This window comes from Arvicanthis niloticus, chromosome 3, assembly GCF_011762505.2.
Source record: "Arvicanthis niloticus isolate mArvNil1 chromosome 3, mArvNil1.pat.X, whole genome shotgun sequence".
In the NCBI taxonomy this organism is placed as follows: Eukaryota; Metazoa; Chordata; class Mammalia; order Rodentia; family Muridae; genus Arvicanthis; species Arvicanthis niloticus.
The window spans coordinates 93,689,536-93,706,087 of NC_047660.1; the positions used below are offsets into that span (position 1 = coordinate 93,689,536).

The window sequence follows — 16,552 nt, forward strand, 5'->3', positions numbered from 1 at the left end:
TTCTAGCTCAGCCTTTGGAAACTCAAGGGGGGGGGGGGGACAGGGGACAGCAGCAGCCTTTTCTAACCTGAGAGAATTAATTGTCCTAAAATTAGAATACAAATACAAATTCATTTAAACCTTCCCAGGAGATTTAGCTTAGAGAGTAGGTGGGGTTTAATTCAGTGCTGTAATTCAGCCCTGTGGGCTTTCGGTAAAGATAACCACAGGTATCTTGTCCCTCACTAAGTGTTGGGTTATCAGAAATGGTATTTGCATAGTGGTTTCCATTTTCCTTTGGAATGTTTGGCTATACTTTGTTTCAGTACTCAAATAAAACAAGGGTAAGTTGAAAAACGGCTCTATCAGGTGGATGATAATTTGCCCCCACCCCCCCACCCCGTGTTGACTAGCTGTACAAGAAAATAAAGAGCTGAGAAAGCTGACAGGATATTCCGCTGACGAGATTAATTTTTCCCGCAGTTGCAGACTACGTTAATTGTAACATTTCAGTTAATGAGAAATATTGTGATAGGATGCCGATGTGCGCGACAAATGGACTTTTAAACATATACGAGGGGAAAATGCTATTTTCAAAAAACACTTGAGATGAAATGATCCTGTGGCTCGGGCAGGGGCCATTCCTGCGAGCCCATTAGGCTTCTGAGGGAAGGTAATAACTCTTTCCAGTGGCCAGGCTAGTGGAGGCACTGCAATTATTCAGTGTTACCACAGCAGCTATTCAGCCTTCACGCGGTTCTCACTCTACAGAAAGCAACATGCAGAACTGTGAAACAGCGACAGACACTGCAGGGTCAGAGAGAGCATTCGGACTGCATCAGACCCAGAACTGCACCCGTGAACTCTGCATGGCAAGATGCACCAGCAATCATTCAGGGACCGACCGCAATGCAAGCTGTATGTAGCCAAGAGTTTCTCTTGCTCCTTTTAGACAACTTGCTCTTTTCCTCAGGGCCACCAGATGGCGACGCTACAGCTCAAAAGGCAAGTTTGATCCATGTATGAATGGAAACACTCACTATGTACTCCTCAGCTATCCAGGGTCTTTTCTATATATTGTATTTGACAAATTTGTCCATGCTTTTGGGTGTAATTAGTATTCTGTCTTGTGAATACAGCACAGTTTATTTATCTCTTCTAGCACAAAACCAGTTCTCTCCAGCTTGTGGCCGTTAACGCTGCTTGGGGTCTGCAGATCAACTGGCAGTACACAATGAGAAGACAGAGCTTATTGACAGTGCAGGTGGAGTCCGTCAGTAATGAATGACACCCTGAATAACCAGGGATAAAGGCTCACAGAGAGACCTAACAGGGAGGATGAGCCCCAGGGTTCCATGGGAAAGTCAGGAAGGACTTTTGACATTAATAGGGTGCTGGTGTCTATATAGCTAAATTAGCAAGAAATTCCCTTGGGCGCTGGTGACTAACGGCAGCTGGGTTTCAGGTGCTGCTTTAGATAAGGAAAAAGCTACAGCAGTTCTAGGGGTTGGAGTGGACCCTTAACCTTTAGATGTGACTTTGGATGCACACCTCTGGGTGCCTTTTATTGGCTATGTATGAAGGAGTGTTATTGCTGGATAAAAAGCTCTGGTATGTTTAGCTTGTCTGAAACAGTTTTCCAAAGCAGTTATATCAACTTATATCCCCCTGGCAGTGCATCATCAATCCATCATCACTGTGTTCACAGCCCTCCAATAGGACATTCACACCCCTTGGCAGGATGTTCATTCCCTTCCTGCAGGTGTTCATGCCTTCTGGGAAGGGTATCTATATCCACTGAGGCATTTACATGCTATATTCATACCTACCCAGTAGTGCACTCTCACCCGTTGGCAGTGCACACAGTGTCCCAAGCACAGGGTATTTATATATGCCTTGTCGGTCTTGGCCATTTTATCTTTCTTTTAGGTTGTCTCTATTTTCTTTTCTACTGATTTGTGTTTTGTTTATATATTGTGGGCTGTAACCCTTGTATTGCAAATATTCTATTCTGTTCTGTGTCTTTTACCTGAAGTAGTGTCCTTTAATAAAGTCCCAATCTTTTCCTACCCTGAGGTTATGAATCTAGTTCTCAATGCTGTCCTTGTAAAGCATACAGTGTGGAGGGCAGGACAGCCATCAATCAGCGTGTGGAGGGTGAGACAACCAGCAACCAATGAATCACATAACAATGTAGAACTTCTGAAAAGTTCATGTTGCAGGATTCTTGACAGGTAGCACAGTAGCTGAAAGGCTGTGAACTAGGCAAGGTGGACACAGTGAAGATGGAAGGCACTGTGGGGAAAAGCCACACACAGGCAGAGGGGAGGGGGCTAGCATGGCTTGTACACAAACCCCTAAAAGGAAAACTGTATGAAATAAGTTTGTACCAGCAGGCAGAGTCCTGGCCACTCAGTCTTGCAATCTGTATCCTGTGAATGAAAGGTTTGATGATGATGAGGAGGCAGCTCAGATATGTGTTTACAAAGATCATTCTATCCGTTCTATGGGGAACAGGCTGTGGTGAAAGGCACCAGCGATGCATGGAGACTCCCTATTAGTCTATCGCAACAGTCCAAGGGAAAGACAGTGAGCGGTCTAGGTGGCTAGACACTAAATGTAAGCCATTAGTGAGACAGGAGGACTACAAATGTGAACAGGATCCACCCCGCACCACGTGGTGAGCGTCCTGGTGACGCTTAGCTGCAGTCCACATGGTTTGCATTACATCTAAATTGTCTTGTTCAGCTGAGAGGACGGCAACTGTGTAAGCCCAACAGTGTGCCAAGGGGGCTGGGCAGGACTATGTCAGGGCCAGAAAGATCGGAGTAGACCATGTAAGAGACTGGAGAGTGAACCAAACAACTCAGATGCGCTACTAAAGTAGACGTGAGGAAGGCAATGGCTCAACATACTGTTCTGGAGGAGACATTAGAGGGAGGCTCATGAAGTTTGGCATCAAGGTTTTTTGTTATCTTGTCTGAAAACAAAGGAAATGCCTGGTAGTGTGCCAAGCCTGTTTCCTGGCATAGATGAGCAGAGTTTGAAGAGACTCTGGGTAAATCACCTCCTTAGCCTTCCTGTGATGCTTGGATGCTTCATATTCTGATTTTTTTCTCTATCCCCAGTTTACTACTGACACCCTATTATTACTATTTGAAATCATGAAACTTTTTGTATTATTAATGCAATTAATACCACTTATAAAAATATTTATGAGAGGCCCCATGTGTGATCTCATTGAACCCTTGTAGCAAACCTGGAAAAAAAGTAACTACTTTTGGATAACCGAAGTGATGCTTGGAAAGGCTGAATAATTTCTCAAGAATACAAACCCACATTTACTGCCAGACACTGTGCTATAACCAGAGCATTAAGCCACCTCCAAAACCCACTTGTTCTGTGTGCCAATGCCAAACAATAACTAAACATTTTGTTACTAATTTATTGGCTATAATGAGTGGGGTGGTTGGCAGCATGCCAAAGAAGGAGACTGTGTAAGTGCCAACCAAACACACGCCTGAACATCTGAAGGGCTGGAGATATTGGGCAGACAGCACCATTAACTCCTGATGACAGACTAGGCAAGGGCACCAGGACACAGCAAACTGTCTCTGCCAGACACACCTCAGACGCCGCATTCTTGGTGTGCTCTTCCAGTGGCTCCTTTACTTATTCTAACCTGGGAGTGCTAATTTTGGAATAGGAAAAGTTCACAACAATGCTGAATCCTGGTGACTGGTATACACACGCGCACGCACACACACGCACGCACGCACGCACGCACGCACGCACGCACGCACCATAATTTGAACTGTCGTCATCTAGGATTCAAGTGGTGGCTACTGGGGTTAGATACAAGTTTTTTTTTCCCTCTTAATATTTTTATTGATTATTTGGGAATTTCACGTAAGGTACCCTGATCATACTTTCTAGTCCTCCCAGTCCATCCCCCCACCTTTGTGACCTCTCCCCCACAAAAGAAAAAGAAGAAAATACACCAAGTCTGTTTTGTGTTGTTTATAGACTCCCAGTGGACAGCTCCTCAAAGAAAGCAGAGTCCTTCCCCACCCCTCCCTGGCCAGAAGAGCTACACTTTAGCGTTCCTATACAATTTTTAAGAATTTTCTTCAATGGTTCCCCATCTACACTGTTTCTTTTGGAGGGGGAGGTGAAGGTGGGAGGAACTACACAGCAAATATTAGCTCCTTTCAAGTGTCATGTAATGCCATTACACAAAGCCATCACTGGCAAACCAAGAGATGACATGGAACAAGCCACGGTGCATTTGTACTAGGCACAAATGCTAAGATGTTAGAACAAACACTGTTCAAAAGCATCAGAGACAGTCTTGGTGATGCAAGTCCATCCTTCTCTCGTCAAGTTTGGAGCACGTGTGCTGTTCACATCTCACATTTATTTACATAAAATATAAATTCTGTTAAAATTTTTTTGATGAATATCTGCAATGTTACAAAATAAAAGTGATTGATTTCATTGCTATGACAGAGTGAGCACTCAGACCGACCCCATCTCATCCCATGGGAAAGCAGGAGGCTTATTCATAGATACTCTTCAAGCGCCATAAAAGGCTAAAAAATGACAATGAAAGCCAGTGAGGACAGGTGAGCATGCCACCAAACATGGCTGGTAGAAGACAGGTGGTTTTTTTTTTTTTTTCTTAATTGAAATGCCTCAAGACCTACAGGAGGCTTTGAAATACTTAAAATACAATTAAAATTAGGCTTGGAAGGAGAAGCAGGCACTGTGGAAAGATGTTGGAGGGAAGCCATGTACATGGCAGCTTGGGAAAGGCCAGGTATACTTGTGAGGGCACTGCTGTGATGTCTTAGAGAGTGTTCTTTCCTAATTTAGAAGCTACTAATTTTAATAGAGAATAGCCCAAGGCATTTTTTAAGGTCAAACTAGAAATATGTTGATGATTTTAAAAATGCAAGCCAAGTGTGTTATTATATTATAGCCGCAGTGTTATTGTAGTTTAAGAATATCATTAAATCAGCACAAACCCACGCCTATCATTTCCTGCACATTTTTTACCAAGCTGCCTTCTGACTGTGAGTAATCAGCTGATCCGCTCCTCGACTCACAATCCCTCCACGTGACAGATCCATTCCTTCCCTAATACATAAGGTCTTCATTTACTGTGTGCCTCGCCCACAGCACTTTCTGGACACTCACTCTCAGAATGCAGAGGCTGTCACGTGGGCAGCTGCCCTCCTTCATCTCCCACTTCCATTAGTCCAGGAGGCCACAATCAGAGCCTTTCCTGGACCCTGACTATGCATTAATTGTATTTGCAGAATGAAGGCAGTTTTTTTGTTTTCAGTAGGAATGTTATTGAAGAGTCTGCAGGAGGGCAAATTGTGAAGAACAAGGTGAGTGTACTCTTTGCCAAGCCAAAACCTGACCAGACCATGATGAAAATTTCTTTGAATTCTAATGGCCAACACTTGTTAGTAGCTTCAACACTTGTGAGAAGAATCATCTCTAATTGAGAGATGAATCCCACGCACAAGAGGAAGCATTATTAGTATAATGTGTATCTGCCATACACACGAACCGAAAAAATACAAGGCCATGTGAGATTCTAGCTTTTAACTGTGTTCAGTAAGTAATAATAAAGCCACCTACAATTTGCCATTTCTCTTCACTTGTTACTGAGCAATGTATCCTTGTGACAATCCAGCAGTCCCAATTATTAACTCAAAAATTAAGACAAAGAAGTTGTTCGTAGCAAAATATAGGAACTATTTTCTGATAAGTCTGTTTAAGAATGATTCTTTCCCCTATGACGATACATACCCAACACCCAACAGTGTCTTCTTGTCCTGAGCACCAAATTGCATCTGATTCGCCTTAATGGATAGCAAAGGTTGCAAAGCCTTTTAAAAATCAATGGGCAAGAAAGAGTCAATACAACAGTAATGTTTGCATTAGTTCAATCAAGTCAGCTAAGAGTTGTTTGCCTTTTCACCTTGGAGTCATTTGAAACAGGCCAAACATTTGATTCACATGGGGTTTATTATACTGAGTGGGATTTTATGTGTAATGAACATCACAATATAAAGCTATAAGTGCCAATAAACATAATATATTGCTAAAATGAGAAATCAGGTTTTAACTTCAATCAATTTAAGGACATACTGTTTTTCATTAAGAGCAATGAAAAGAAATACAGGGAAGAAGCAGGCAATGACTGACGGAAGTGGAGTCTGCGCACGAGCGCCAGTTTCGTAAGGCTGCCATTTCCCCAGTGCCAGGCTTGGTGTGCTCCTCTCCCCTCACTTGCCTGTACACTGCATGCAGGACACACAGAGTGGACCTGCCCCCTTGGGATGTCCTCAGGCTCATGGAGGGCATATTAAGGTCATGGGGTGAGGGTTTCAGAAACACTGAGCACCACTGAAGCTAAGGGATGAAGTACACTTTAAATTGCTCAGGCTGTTGGGGTTTCTTTTTCTTTTCATTTTTTTATTGGTTATTTTATTTATTTATATTTCAAATGTTATCCCCCTTCCCAGTTTCCCCTCCACAAGCCCACTATCCTCTCCTACCTCCCTCCCTGCTGCCCCTATGAGGGTGCTCCCCCCCACTCCTGCCTCAGCGGTCTAGTGTTCCCCCATCCTGGGGCATCGAGCTTCCACAGGGCTGAGGGGCTCCCCTCCCAGTGATGCCAGTTAAGGCACTCCTCTGCTCCATATCCAGCTAGAGCCATGGGTACCAGCTGTGTACTCTTTGGTTGGTAGTTTAGTCCCTGGGAGCTTTGGGAGGATCTGGTTGGTTGATATTGTTGTTCTTCCTATGAGGTTGCAAACTCCGTCAGTTCCTATAGTCCTTGCCCTAACTTCCCCATTGGGGTCCCCACGCTAAGTCCAATGTTTGACTGTGTACATCCGCATCTGTATTGGTCAGGCTCTGGCAGAGCCTCTCAGGGGACAGCTATACCGGGCTCCTGTCAGTAAGCACTTCCTGGCATCAGCAATAGTGTCTGAGTTTGGTGTCAGCAGATGGGCTGGATCCCTAGGTGGGGCAGTCTCTGGATGACCTTTCCTTCAGTTTCTGCTCCACTCTTTGTCCCTGAATTTCCTTTTGACAGGAGGAATTCTAGATTAATATTTTTGAGGTGGGTGGGTGGCTACCATCTCTCAAATGGGGGCTGTGCCAATTCACTGGATATAGTTTCTATGGGTTCTATCTCCCCTTTGTTGGGAATTTTGGCTAACGTCCTCCCTGTTGGGTCCTGGGAACCTCTTGGGTCCCTGGCATTTGGGACTTTCTAGTGGCTATCCCCAGTTCCCCTCCCCCCAATGCTACACACCTCCTTTCAAAACAAGGAAGCTCGGCTGCATTGCACTGCAAAATGAACGATGAGACAGTGGGTTTAGAGACATGACTGGCTGTGGATGCTTGAATATAATTATAGTCTTCCATTTCTTAGGGTAATGTGTCATTCTCTGAGATCTTGACTTGCATTCTCTCCTGCCCTGCCCCCTTATCTTTAGTAGAACCAAGATGCTACAAACTAGAATTACTACTTTTGCTTGCTAAAGGATTTTTATTAGTCTAAAAAACAGAATCTTTTATTAAAAATTGAAACTATACAATTGTTAGAATGGTGAACAATTGCTTTGGTAATTACCGTCTTTGCACTGGACTATGGGCCACAGGCATGTGGGTTTCCTATCCAGACAAATAGCAGTGAACAGGAGGCCCGAGGGACCACACTCTGCTAGTTAGAGATGCCTGGATTCTTTAGGGATGTGTCATTTCAGACATAGAGGTTTTGGGTAGGTGGGGGCAGAAGATGCTCTCTACTGTTGTGAAGGCCTTCATAAAATTGCAACTTTGGGAAACATGGCAGTAACTAAAATACTGGTTATGTTTCCCAGTCTTAATCCATACTGTGGAGAAACTAGAAGACTTGGGCTGAGTAATGTGGTGAGTGCCAGAAGCCTAAGAGAGATTTAGTCACTGCCAAGTTTGCGAAGAATAGGGTCACTCAGCTTAGAGGCAAGTCCTGGAATGAACAGAAAAGAAAGCAAAGACAAAGTCATCTTGAGTAGGTGGGCAGGGGTACCCAGGTTGCCAGTTGTTTGCTGCAATGGCTACTTAGGGTCTGGGATTTGAGCAAAGGATTGAAAGATAAATGGACAGGTCAGCAAGAGTTAAAGGCAGTGGAGGAAGATGTGGCGGGCAGGTGACCACGAGCTGTCTGCTCTTCATCCACATGGTTCTGCAGATAAATTGCTGAACAGCCCAGGGGAGAGATGGTTCTCTGAGTTGGGTGGGTTACTGTCCTGGGTTATGAGTGGCTGGAGGTGAAAAGCACAAAGACATTCTCAAGGGATTTGGTTTGTTTCTGGCAATCTTCTCCCTGGGGGCTTTCTCTGAGGCAGCACAGAGGCAAGAAAAGCCATTCTGAAATCTGGCTTTGGCTGGAGATTGGAGAGAAAGGGGCTTAGATGTCTTAAACGTCTGTTTTCATAGTAGAGCAGTGGTCTCCAGGATCTCTTCACAAAAAGGGCAGGGTGGGAGGAAGATGCTTGAATTAAATGTGCCATCCTCAGGCTCAAGTTCTTACCCCTTTTTCTTACTCACAATATATGTGCATTTAGATCTATACACATAGACACAACTGTGCATCTTTAAAACAATGCTCCATTTGCTTATCTAGGCCATCGAGGGCTACCTGCACCTTCTTCAGCAGAGGTAACCCAAACACATGGCTAACAAGTGATACTGACTTCTTAAAGCGGATATGAATGACTGGTCTAGACAAACAGACCTTTTCCAACAAGCACACAAAAGAACATACTAACATTCAGGATAAGCAGTTTCCTTTCCCATTGTATCCCAGGTACCACCACTTGTCTCTCCTTCTCCTCTTTCCCTCGTTCCCTTAACTCAAAGGCTGATGGAGCACCTATCCTCACCCAGACAACAATATAGGCAAGAGGGAGAAACAGATAAGAGACAGAAGGTGTGTTACTCAGCTTTCCATCACGGTAACACACACCTAAGCTAAAAGCAGGAAGGGTTAATTTGGTTCAGAGACAAGAGATTTCAATTCTTTGTTATTGGCTTTGTTGATATGGACGAGTATCCCACAGTGAGGGACATGCAGCAGACTGCTCACTCTGTGACAAACAAAAGGTACATACATACACACACACACACACACACACACACACACACACACACACACACGAGAGAGAGAGACAGAGAGAGAGAGAGAGAGAGAGAGAGAGAGAGAGAGAGAGAGAAGCAAGAAAGGAGAACAAGGAGGAAGAGTAAGAGGAGGATGAGGGGATGTGGAGGGGGAGGAGCTTGAGTCTCCACATTGCCCACCCTCAAGGGCACACCTCTAATGGTGTGATTCTTCCAATGAGGGCTCCACATAGAAAGCTTCCACTCCTCCCCAGTGGCACCAAGGTTGGACACAGGCCTTGAACACATGAGCAGCGGAGCTCTAAATATGGAGAATTGGAGCCTCAGACAACTATGAATCTGTAGTAATGGAACACCAAAATCAAGAGGTGCTGATGTCTTTTCCCATAGAGAGATAGCAAGAGAAATGAATGACCAGAGCAATCTGCCCTCTGTATGTGCAGAGCAAGACATAATGCAAACCCAGGCAGCAGGAAGAACAAAAGAAGAATGAGATGGTTGTTGAGGAAGGAGAGTTTCAGTCCTCTGTTTTGAGATGATCCAGATGTAAGAAGGGAAAGAGGAGCCTGGGTGCAAGTTCCATGGACTTATTTGCACATCGTCTCTTTTTCTGTGCCAGAGGAAAAGGGGCTTGAGCACTAGAAGAGGGCAGGGTCTTAGGCAGAATCCTGACAAGTGGGGAGAGAGAAATAAAGGAGGCTGAGCAGCCTGCACATGCTAGGCTTCCACCAGGCGGGCTGAGCCAGCAGGAACTGAGGTCATGGGTTATTAATCTTTTGTCAGGGTCTTCAGAGCTCTATCAGATAATTGCAGTTATAAGTATGTTCATACCACACAAAAATGTGGAAAAGCGGCAAAGGATTTAGATCCTAACGTAATCTGCAATAATGACATTTAAAGAAACAACAACAGCAAAACCCAACCAAAAACAACCTGCAGATAGTGATAAACATCAAACACTTTAGAAAGCCATGCCATTTGCTGCTGCTTGGGAACTCGAACTGTTTTCGATATTGTTTATTTCCATAAACATTTAGAACCTTAGGAAAACCTTGAGCCCATTCCTTCCTCTCCCTAAATTTACAATAGGTTGTGAAATAGCAGCTAGCATCACTATTCCATAGGTAAGAGTGACAGTCAACTCTATCCACATGAACACACAACCAGAACACAATCACAGTTTACTTCATGACATTCATTCCTGAGCTAAAGTACCCTGCACTGTTCTGAGGAGTCTACATAAACATAGAAATAGCTGTGCCTAAGGGACGGCTCTAAACCCGCAAGCCCATAGATGGTATTTTGAAATAAATGACCTGAGGCTGCAAACGGCATCCATTTTGCTCTGTTTGGCAGCATGCAAGTTTACATGCTAGGAAACATTTCTCAACATGAATGAACTGTGAAATTGTTTCCTCCTGCTCCACACTCCTCTAAATTGTATTAGATTATGTTAGCCATTTCTACACCTTGTAAAAGCTGTCAGTGCCCCACGAGGTAGCATCAGAAGATGGGGAGGGAAGGGCCCTATCGTCTGAGAGGCTGCCTAAATATCAGTTGGTGCATTAGGAAAAAATAATAGGAAATACCACCCCCTGCCTAAGGATGTATGGGAAAATGGCTCTGCTGCAAATTGAGACACGCTGGGGTATGTGATGAGGTGAACCATATACATTTCACTTCCTAGACTGTAATTTTCCTGGGAAAATGATTACCATTGCATCCTACCTTGATCCAGTGTCAAGCACTGCCCCGAGAGCACAAGCGAATGCTTTCACTGCGAGGAAAACAAGCTATGAATGTATTCAGTGTTTTAGCTATTTCCAACCTGAAGCCAACTTTCCATCACCTGAATTTGCTTGCTTTGTGGACTGTATATTATCTCTGATATTAATCTGCACACCCAAAATAAAGAAAGCAATTATGTTTCAGAAGTGAAAATCTTTCCAGAACAAAATGTAAACGAAAGACCCCGAGGATGCTGACTGTTCTGTTACATTAATGAAGTTAATTGAAAGTTGACTCTAAATCTGTACATCTGTGTGCACAAGGATATGTGATTTAAAAATCTTAGGTTCTGAGATGCTTGGAGTAGTTGCAGCATTCCACAGAACTTAACGTGGTCACTTGTCACAGGGCCACACTCTGCTGTCCTCTTGGTGGGGATATATGCCGATGCTTCCTGACTCTGGTCTGATTATAATCATACTAATGCCTGCTTTTTACCCACAGCTCAGACTCTCCCCATGCAAAACTTCCCATCTAGGATTCAGGCTAGGTGTTCATTTATCCATGAGGGTGTACTTAGAGACTTAGCTTCTCATGTCTGCTTTCATATTAACTATCTGTCCCCCTAACTGTAAAGTCCTATATATTTTGAGACATAAAGTGTAGGGTATGGTTTTTAAGAAACACAATAAATATCAATCCAAAGCAGAATGCTAGCCTTTGATTGAAATTAAATCACATGTATCACATTAGTCATTCCATCCCATTCTATATGATGATAACACATGCTGATCTCAGAATTTTACCATCTTCTATATTTACAGACCAACAATGCCTTTCTCTCAATGCCCCAGGCTGCTGAATTTATGAATCAGGAGCTACGGCACATAAGCTATAGGCTTTTTCAAGTTATATAATATATATAACTATATAACTAGTTATATAATATATACAGTTATAACTATAAATATATCATATATAGTTATATGATATATGATATATAACTATATATATGATATATTTATAGTTATATATTATGTAACTATATATCTACATAACTATATATAGTTATATACATAATATATATAACTATATAACTATATATATATGTATGAAACTGGCTAATCTGCTAGCAAATGCTGTTGAAAATACCTTCTATTTTTTTTTAGTTTGTTCTTCTAAACTTCATTATGTAGAAATGTAAACTAGTTTTTCCTAAGTGAATGAACAGCACTTGGTTGCATAAAAATAATGTTTGTTCTGTTGGTGAATTTTCTTGTATTCTATCTTTTGGAATGAATCTGGAAAAGGGGTAGTCAGAGTCACATATTACCCTATCAAAATGTCCATCACTCATTCAGCTTGGTGAAATAAACACAAACCATGTGACTCTTCGTAGTGGGAATGAGTCATGTGGAAGTCACAGAATCCTACAGTTGGACCTGACAGCATTAACTCCAAGTTTTTCCTTTTACTCATGAGGGTATTTGTATTATTATATGACATCTAGAAAGAGTGAAGACTTGAGTGAGATAATGTACCAGTTAGCATTTGGATGATGATGAAACGAGGGTCCCTTTGTTCCTCTTCTGCAGTCAAGGCTGGAATCTAGCATCTCCTACTGCCATTCTCACTGTTCAAACTACAAATTCTCGAGTTCTTACAGTTAGGATTAAAGTTGAGTTTCTAGCTTTTTTTACAGACAGAAAAGAAATGTATTATGCGGGTTTGCAAGTGGCACTTTCTTTCTTTCTTTCTTTCTTTCTTCCTTCCTTCCTTCCTTCCTTCCTATCCATCCATTCATCCACCCATCTATTAATCTGTCATCTATCTATCTATCTATCTATCTATCTATCTATCTATCTATCTACCTATGTGAAAATGCCTTTTTATATACACTGAAATTATAATTATCTATCTATCCATTCATGCATCTATCGTCTATCTATCTATCTATCTATCTATCTATCTATCTATCTATGTGACAATTCCTTCTTATATACACTGAAATTATAGTTTCATTTTTAAACTCATTATTTGTAACAGTGACAAGTCTCCAAGTTGTGCATGGACCAGGAACACAAGGGTGAGTGCTAATTTCTTCTCATGTCATAAATATTCCCAGTTCTAATAAAAGTTCTCTAAGCCATGCAGATGGTCTCCCAGGAGCCTTGTTAGCACCTTTCCACGGCTCAGCTGACTATTCACTGCAGATTTGACCAGAAATTGGATTCTTGGTCCAATCTAAGCCAATCACCTTGAAAGTAGAAATTGAGATTCAGACATAGTTTGTTAGCCTCCATATGCAGATTGATATATATAATCTCAGGCACTGCTGGACAGACATATTTGGAATGAGAAGTAGACAGAGCTAGTGATCAGAGAGAAGAATGGGCCAGAAGGGAGGATGGAAGCAGAGATGGTGAAGGGACCCTGCCTGGCTGCCGGCTGGCTTTTTAGTTCCCAGACCATCCGGAGAGTTGACTGTCCTATTCTAGAATGCAGCATAGTGTTCTAATTAAACACATTCCTTCTGCTCCTTTCTCCCCCTTCCCAGCTTTCTCAATACTGCAAGGTTGTCTTTGCATCAGGTCATGGTGGTCTGAACTCAAACACGATGTAACAAACAGCACCCTGGAGCCAGAAAGCAATGTTCTCCTTGCTGTCAGCCTACTGTGCAGGGCAACTCACAGAGGTGCATTCCTGTAACTAAGCCTGTTAGCAGAGCTGGAGATTCACTGGCTTCCAATAACCCTTGAGTGCATAACAAACAGTAATGAAGTAATGATTCATTGGAATTAACTAGCTTCCATAAATATGTATAAGGAGGCAGGTATTACAATACTATATATATTTTTTTGAGGCTCACCATGTAGTCCAGACTGCCTTCTGACTTGTAGCAATCTGCCTATCCTAGCCTCTTGTGGACTGGTGATTATATGTGTTTTAAACTATCATTCAGATTTGTTTATTCCTGACCAACCTAAAATTATGTTAACAAGTGATCCAGAAGCCAATAATATTTTTAATATATCAAAATATTTTGAGATTACAAATTTATGAAAAAAGTTCATTTGAATTTTTATATAGTATCTTGTTAAATTTAAAGGAATATAAAACACTTGTATTAAAGACATCAACTACCTATTAAGATGGCATGTTTATGAAAATCATAAGTTATTGCTCATAAGAGCTTGCCACGTGCCAGCAACTGCGCCAAGAATCATTCATGTACTTGCCTTTTTGAACTTCCTCAAAATATCATGAAGTAATTATTGTGCTTGAGTGACCTTATGTTAGGTCTCTTGCTCAAAACCCTGTAGCCAGGTGTGAACACGGCTGGATCGTTCCCACTACTATACTGTTTGGATAAGAAAAGTGGATGAAATAAAACTTCAAAAGAGATGAACTCTGGCTGGATGCTGGCATAGGCAGATGGATCTCTGTGTGTTCAAAGCCAGTCTGATCTATACAGAAAATTTCAGGACAGCTGTTACATGGTAAGACTTTTGTATCAAAAGTGAATCAAACCAAACAGTCCCCCAAACAAAGAAACTACAAGAAGAACAACCACCACTACCACCACCAACAAAATAAGGATCCTGGGAGACACTTGGAGAGTTTAGCAAATACATTTCATGTAACCAAAAATAACCTTTGAAGTCAAAGGGCTTTAATAAAAACCATGTAGCTATGATTATACATAATTATACCAATAACATGGTAATTAAAACAATGTAGGTTATTGATGATTCTTACCGAGGGTTAGATGGAGAAGGTGGATTCATTTCTTTCTGATAGTGACGGCCCTGGTTCACAGGCTGAAAGAGACAAAGCATCTGTGAGGAAGAAACCAATCAGCTTGGTGACCTTTGTGCACACCTTCACATCAACCCTCATTTCTGATATTTTGATATCAACAGTTCTCATTTTTTGATATCTTATTTCTGATACTCCATCTACAGGAAAGAGCTGGGTCCCCTTCACAGCATAGGCAAAGGCTCCAAGAGACCCAGCAAGTCACAGGGTGATCTAACCCATGAAACCCAGGCCACTTTAATTGCTGGCTATAACGCTCAACAGCATGTGCAATGGAAACAAAGCTCTCCTTGTGGAGTCTTTATGCTGCTGCTGTTTCCAGAGACAGCAAAAGAAACCAAGTTCTTTTTTTTTTGAAAGCACTGAAAGTAACTAGAGACACAGCAAAACATAGTAATGTCTCAATGCCAGTGAGTTTGCGGGGATCACTTCTTCCATCGCCATTAATTTGGATTATTCATGTGAGTCTTAGGTCCCCCAACTGTATAAGACAACTGTGAGCACTGGTCAAAAGGAGCTGACAAAGTGGGGCTAATAGAGATGAGGACTCTCAAACCCCCACAATAAACCCGTCATCATTACTTGAAACACAACCGAAAAACAAACAAACAAAAAGCAAAACACAAGACAGAAAAATAAACTAATGCCCATAATAAAACTTGATTTCTTTTCCTCTTTGGGGAGAAAGTTCGTTACAGCTAACACCAACTCCATTTGGAGGATAATTCTAAATATTTTCCTTATGTGGCTAACAATGATAAAATTCTAACACGGAAACCACTTTATTTTGTACTTCATATTTTATTATACGCTGGAACTTGTCATGTATTTGTGAATTGCATACAGAACTCCTACTCCCAGTGGGGTTGTTAAGGCTTCCTTACCCCAGTGTGTAAATGTGGTCCCTCAGTACAGAGCCCAAGCCAAGGTCAACAGCTGTGGTGTGCTATGTGGTGTAGTGTGTGGTGTGTGATGTGTGTGGTGTGGTGTGTGGTGTGGTGTGTGGTGTAGTGTGTGGTGTGTGATGTGTGTGGTGTGTGGTGTAGTATGTGGTGTCTGGTGTGGTGTGTGGTGTTGTGTGTTGAGTGGTGTGTGGTGTAGTATGTGGTGTCTGGTGTGGTGTGTGGTGTTGTGTGTTGAGTGGTGTGTGGTGTGGCTGTGACGGCTATACATAAAGAGACTACCTTCCTCATTCCCCACATAATCCTTATTTTAAGGGTCCTAAAATATTAATACCACAGGTGGTGGGGTTTGTAAGAGTAAACTCTTACACTGTCTTGCAAGTGTTCCTTCATATGTGTCAGTCGCCCGTGTGAGAATCACTTGGCCTGGCTCCCTGTGGTGACCCTGCATTTCAGTGCTCTCAGATACTTTGGTGACTGATCTGCAGCACCATCTCGGTAATCAGAAGTAACAGCTGGGAGAACAGTGGAAGGGAAATATGTCATAAGGCATAACTCATCTCACCAGAGAAATCAAACTTTCAGCGATTTGCAAGTGAAATTTAGTTGACAATTTAGTCTTTATTATTTCATAGCAAGAGTTGCTTCTCTGGATCAGCTCACACTGGTATAGGAAATTATTCCCAATAATGGAGTCATTGGTATTCACTCAGTAGTTCCGCAGCACCAAGGCCTCCGGTGAATGGACTTCTGCTTATTTATTTCCACAGGCATTTCCAGAACTTTCTGATATTCAAGCAAATGTCCACTCCTGAATTTTATAACCATTGGTTCCATGTACATGCATCCCGAGCCCTTATTCCAGATGCTGTCTGTCCTTCCCTGGAAAGTGCCGACTGTGTTGGTGGTGCAGCTCTTTGCATTGTGCACTCGTC

General features: G+C 42.4%; 1 protein-coding gene and 1 long non-coding RNA gene across 5 annotated transcripts in view; one reads left to right on the top strand and one right to left on the bottom strand.

Annotated features, from left to right (window-relative positions):
* LOC143441776 (uncharacterized) overlaps window positions 1–3,770 on the top strand; it is an 87,862-nt gene extending 84,092 nt beyond the window's left edge. For both annotated transcript variants that reach the window (XR_013109452.1, XR_013109451.1), the window contains one exon: window positions 751–3,770. This is a non-coding gene — a long non-coding RNA (uncharacterized LOC143441776). The remainder of the gene's footprint in view (window positions 1–750) is intronic.
* Cfap20dc (CFAP20 domain containing) overlaps window positions 1–16,552 on the bottom strand; it is a 218,539-nt gene that overhangs the window by 30,261 nt on the left and 171,726 nt on the right. For all 3 annotated transcript variants that reach the window (XM_034498162.2, XM_076931532.1, XM_076931531.1), the window contains exon 14: window positions 14,656–14,717. In XM_034498162.2, coding sequence (XP_034354053.1) covers window positions 14,656–14,717 — 62 coding nt within the window. The remainder of the gene's footprint in view (window positions 1–14,655; window positions 14,718–16,552) is intronic.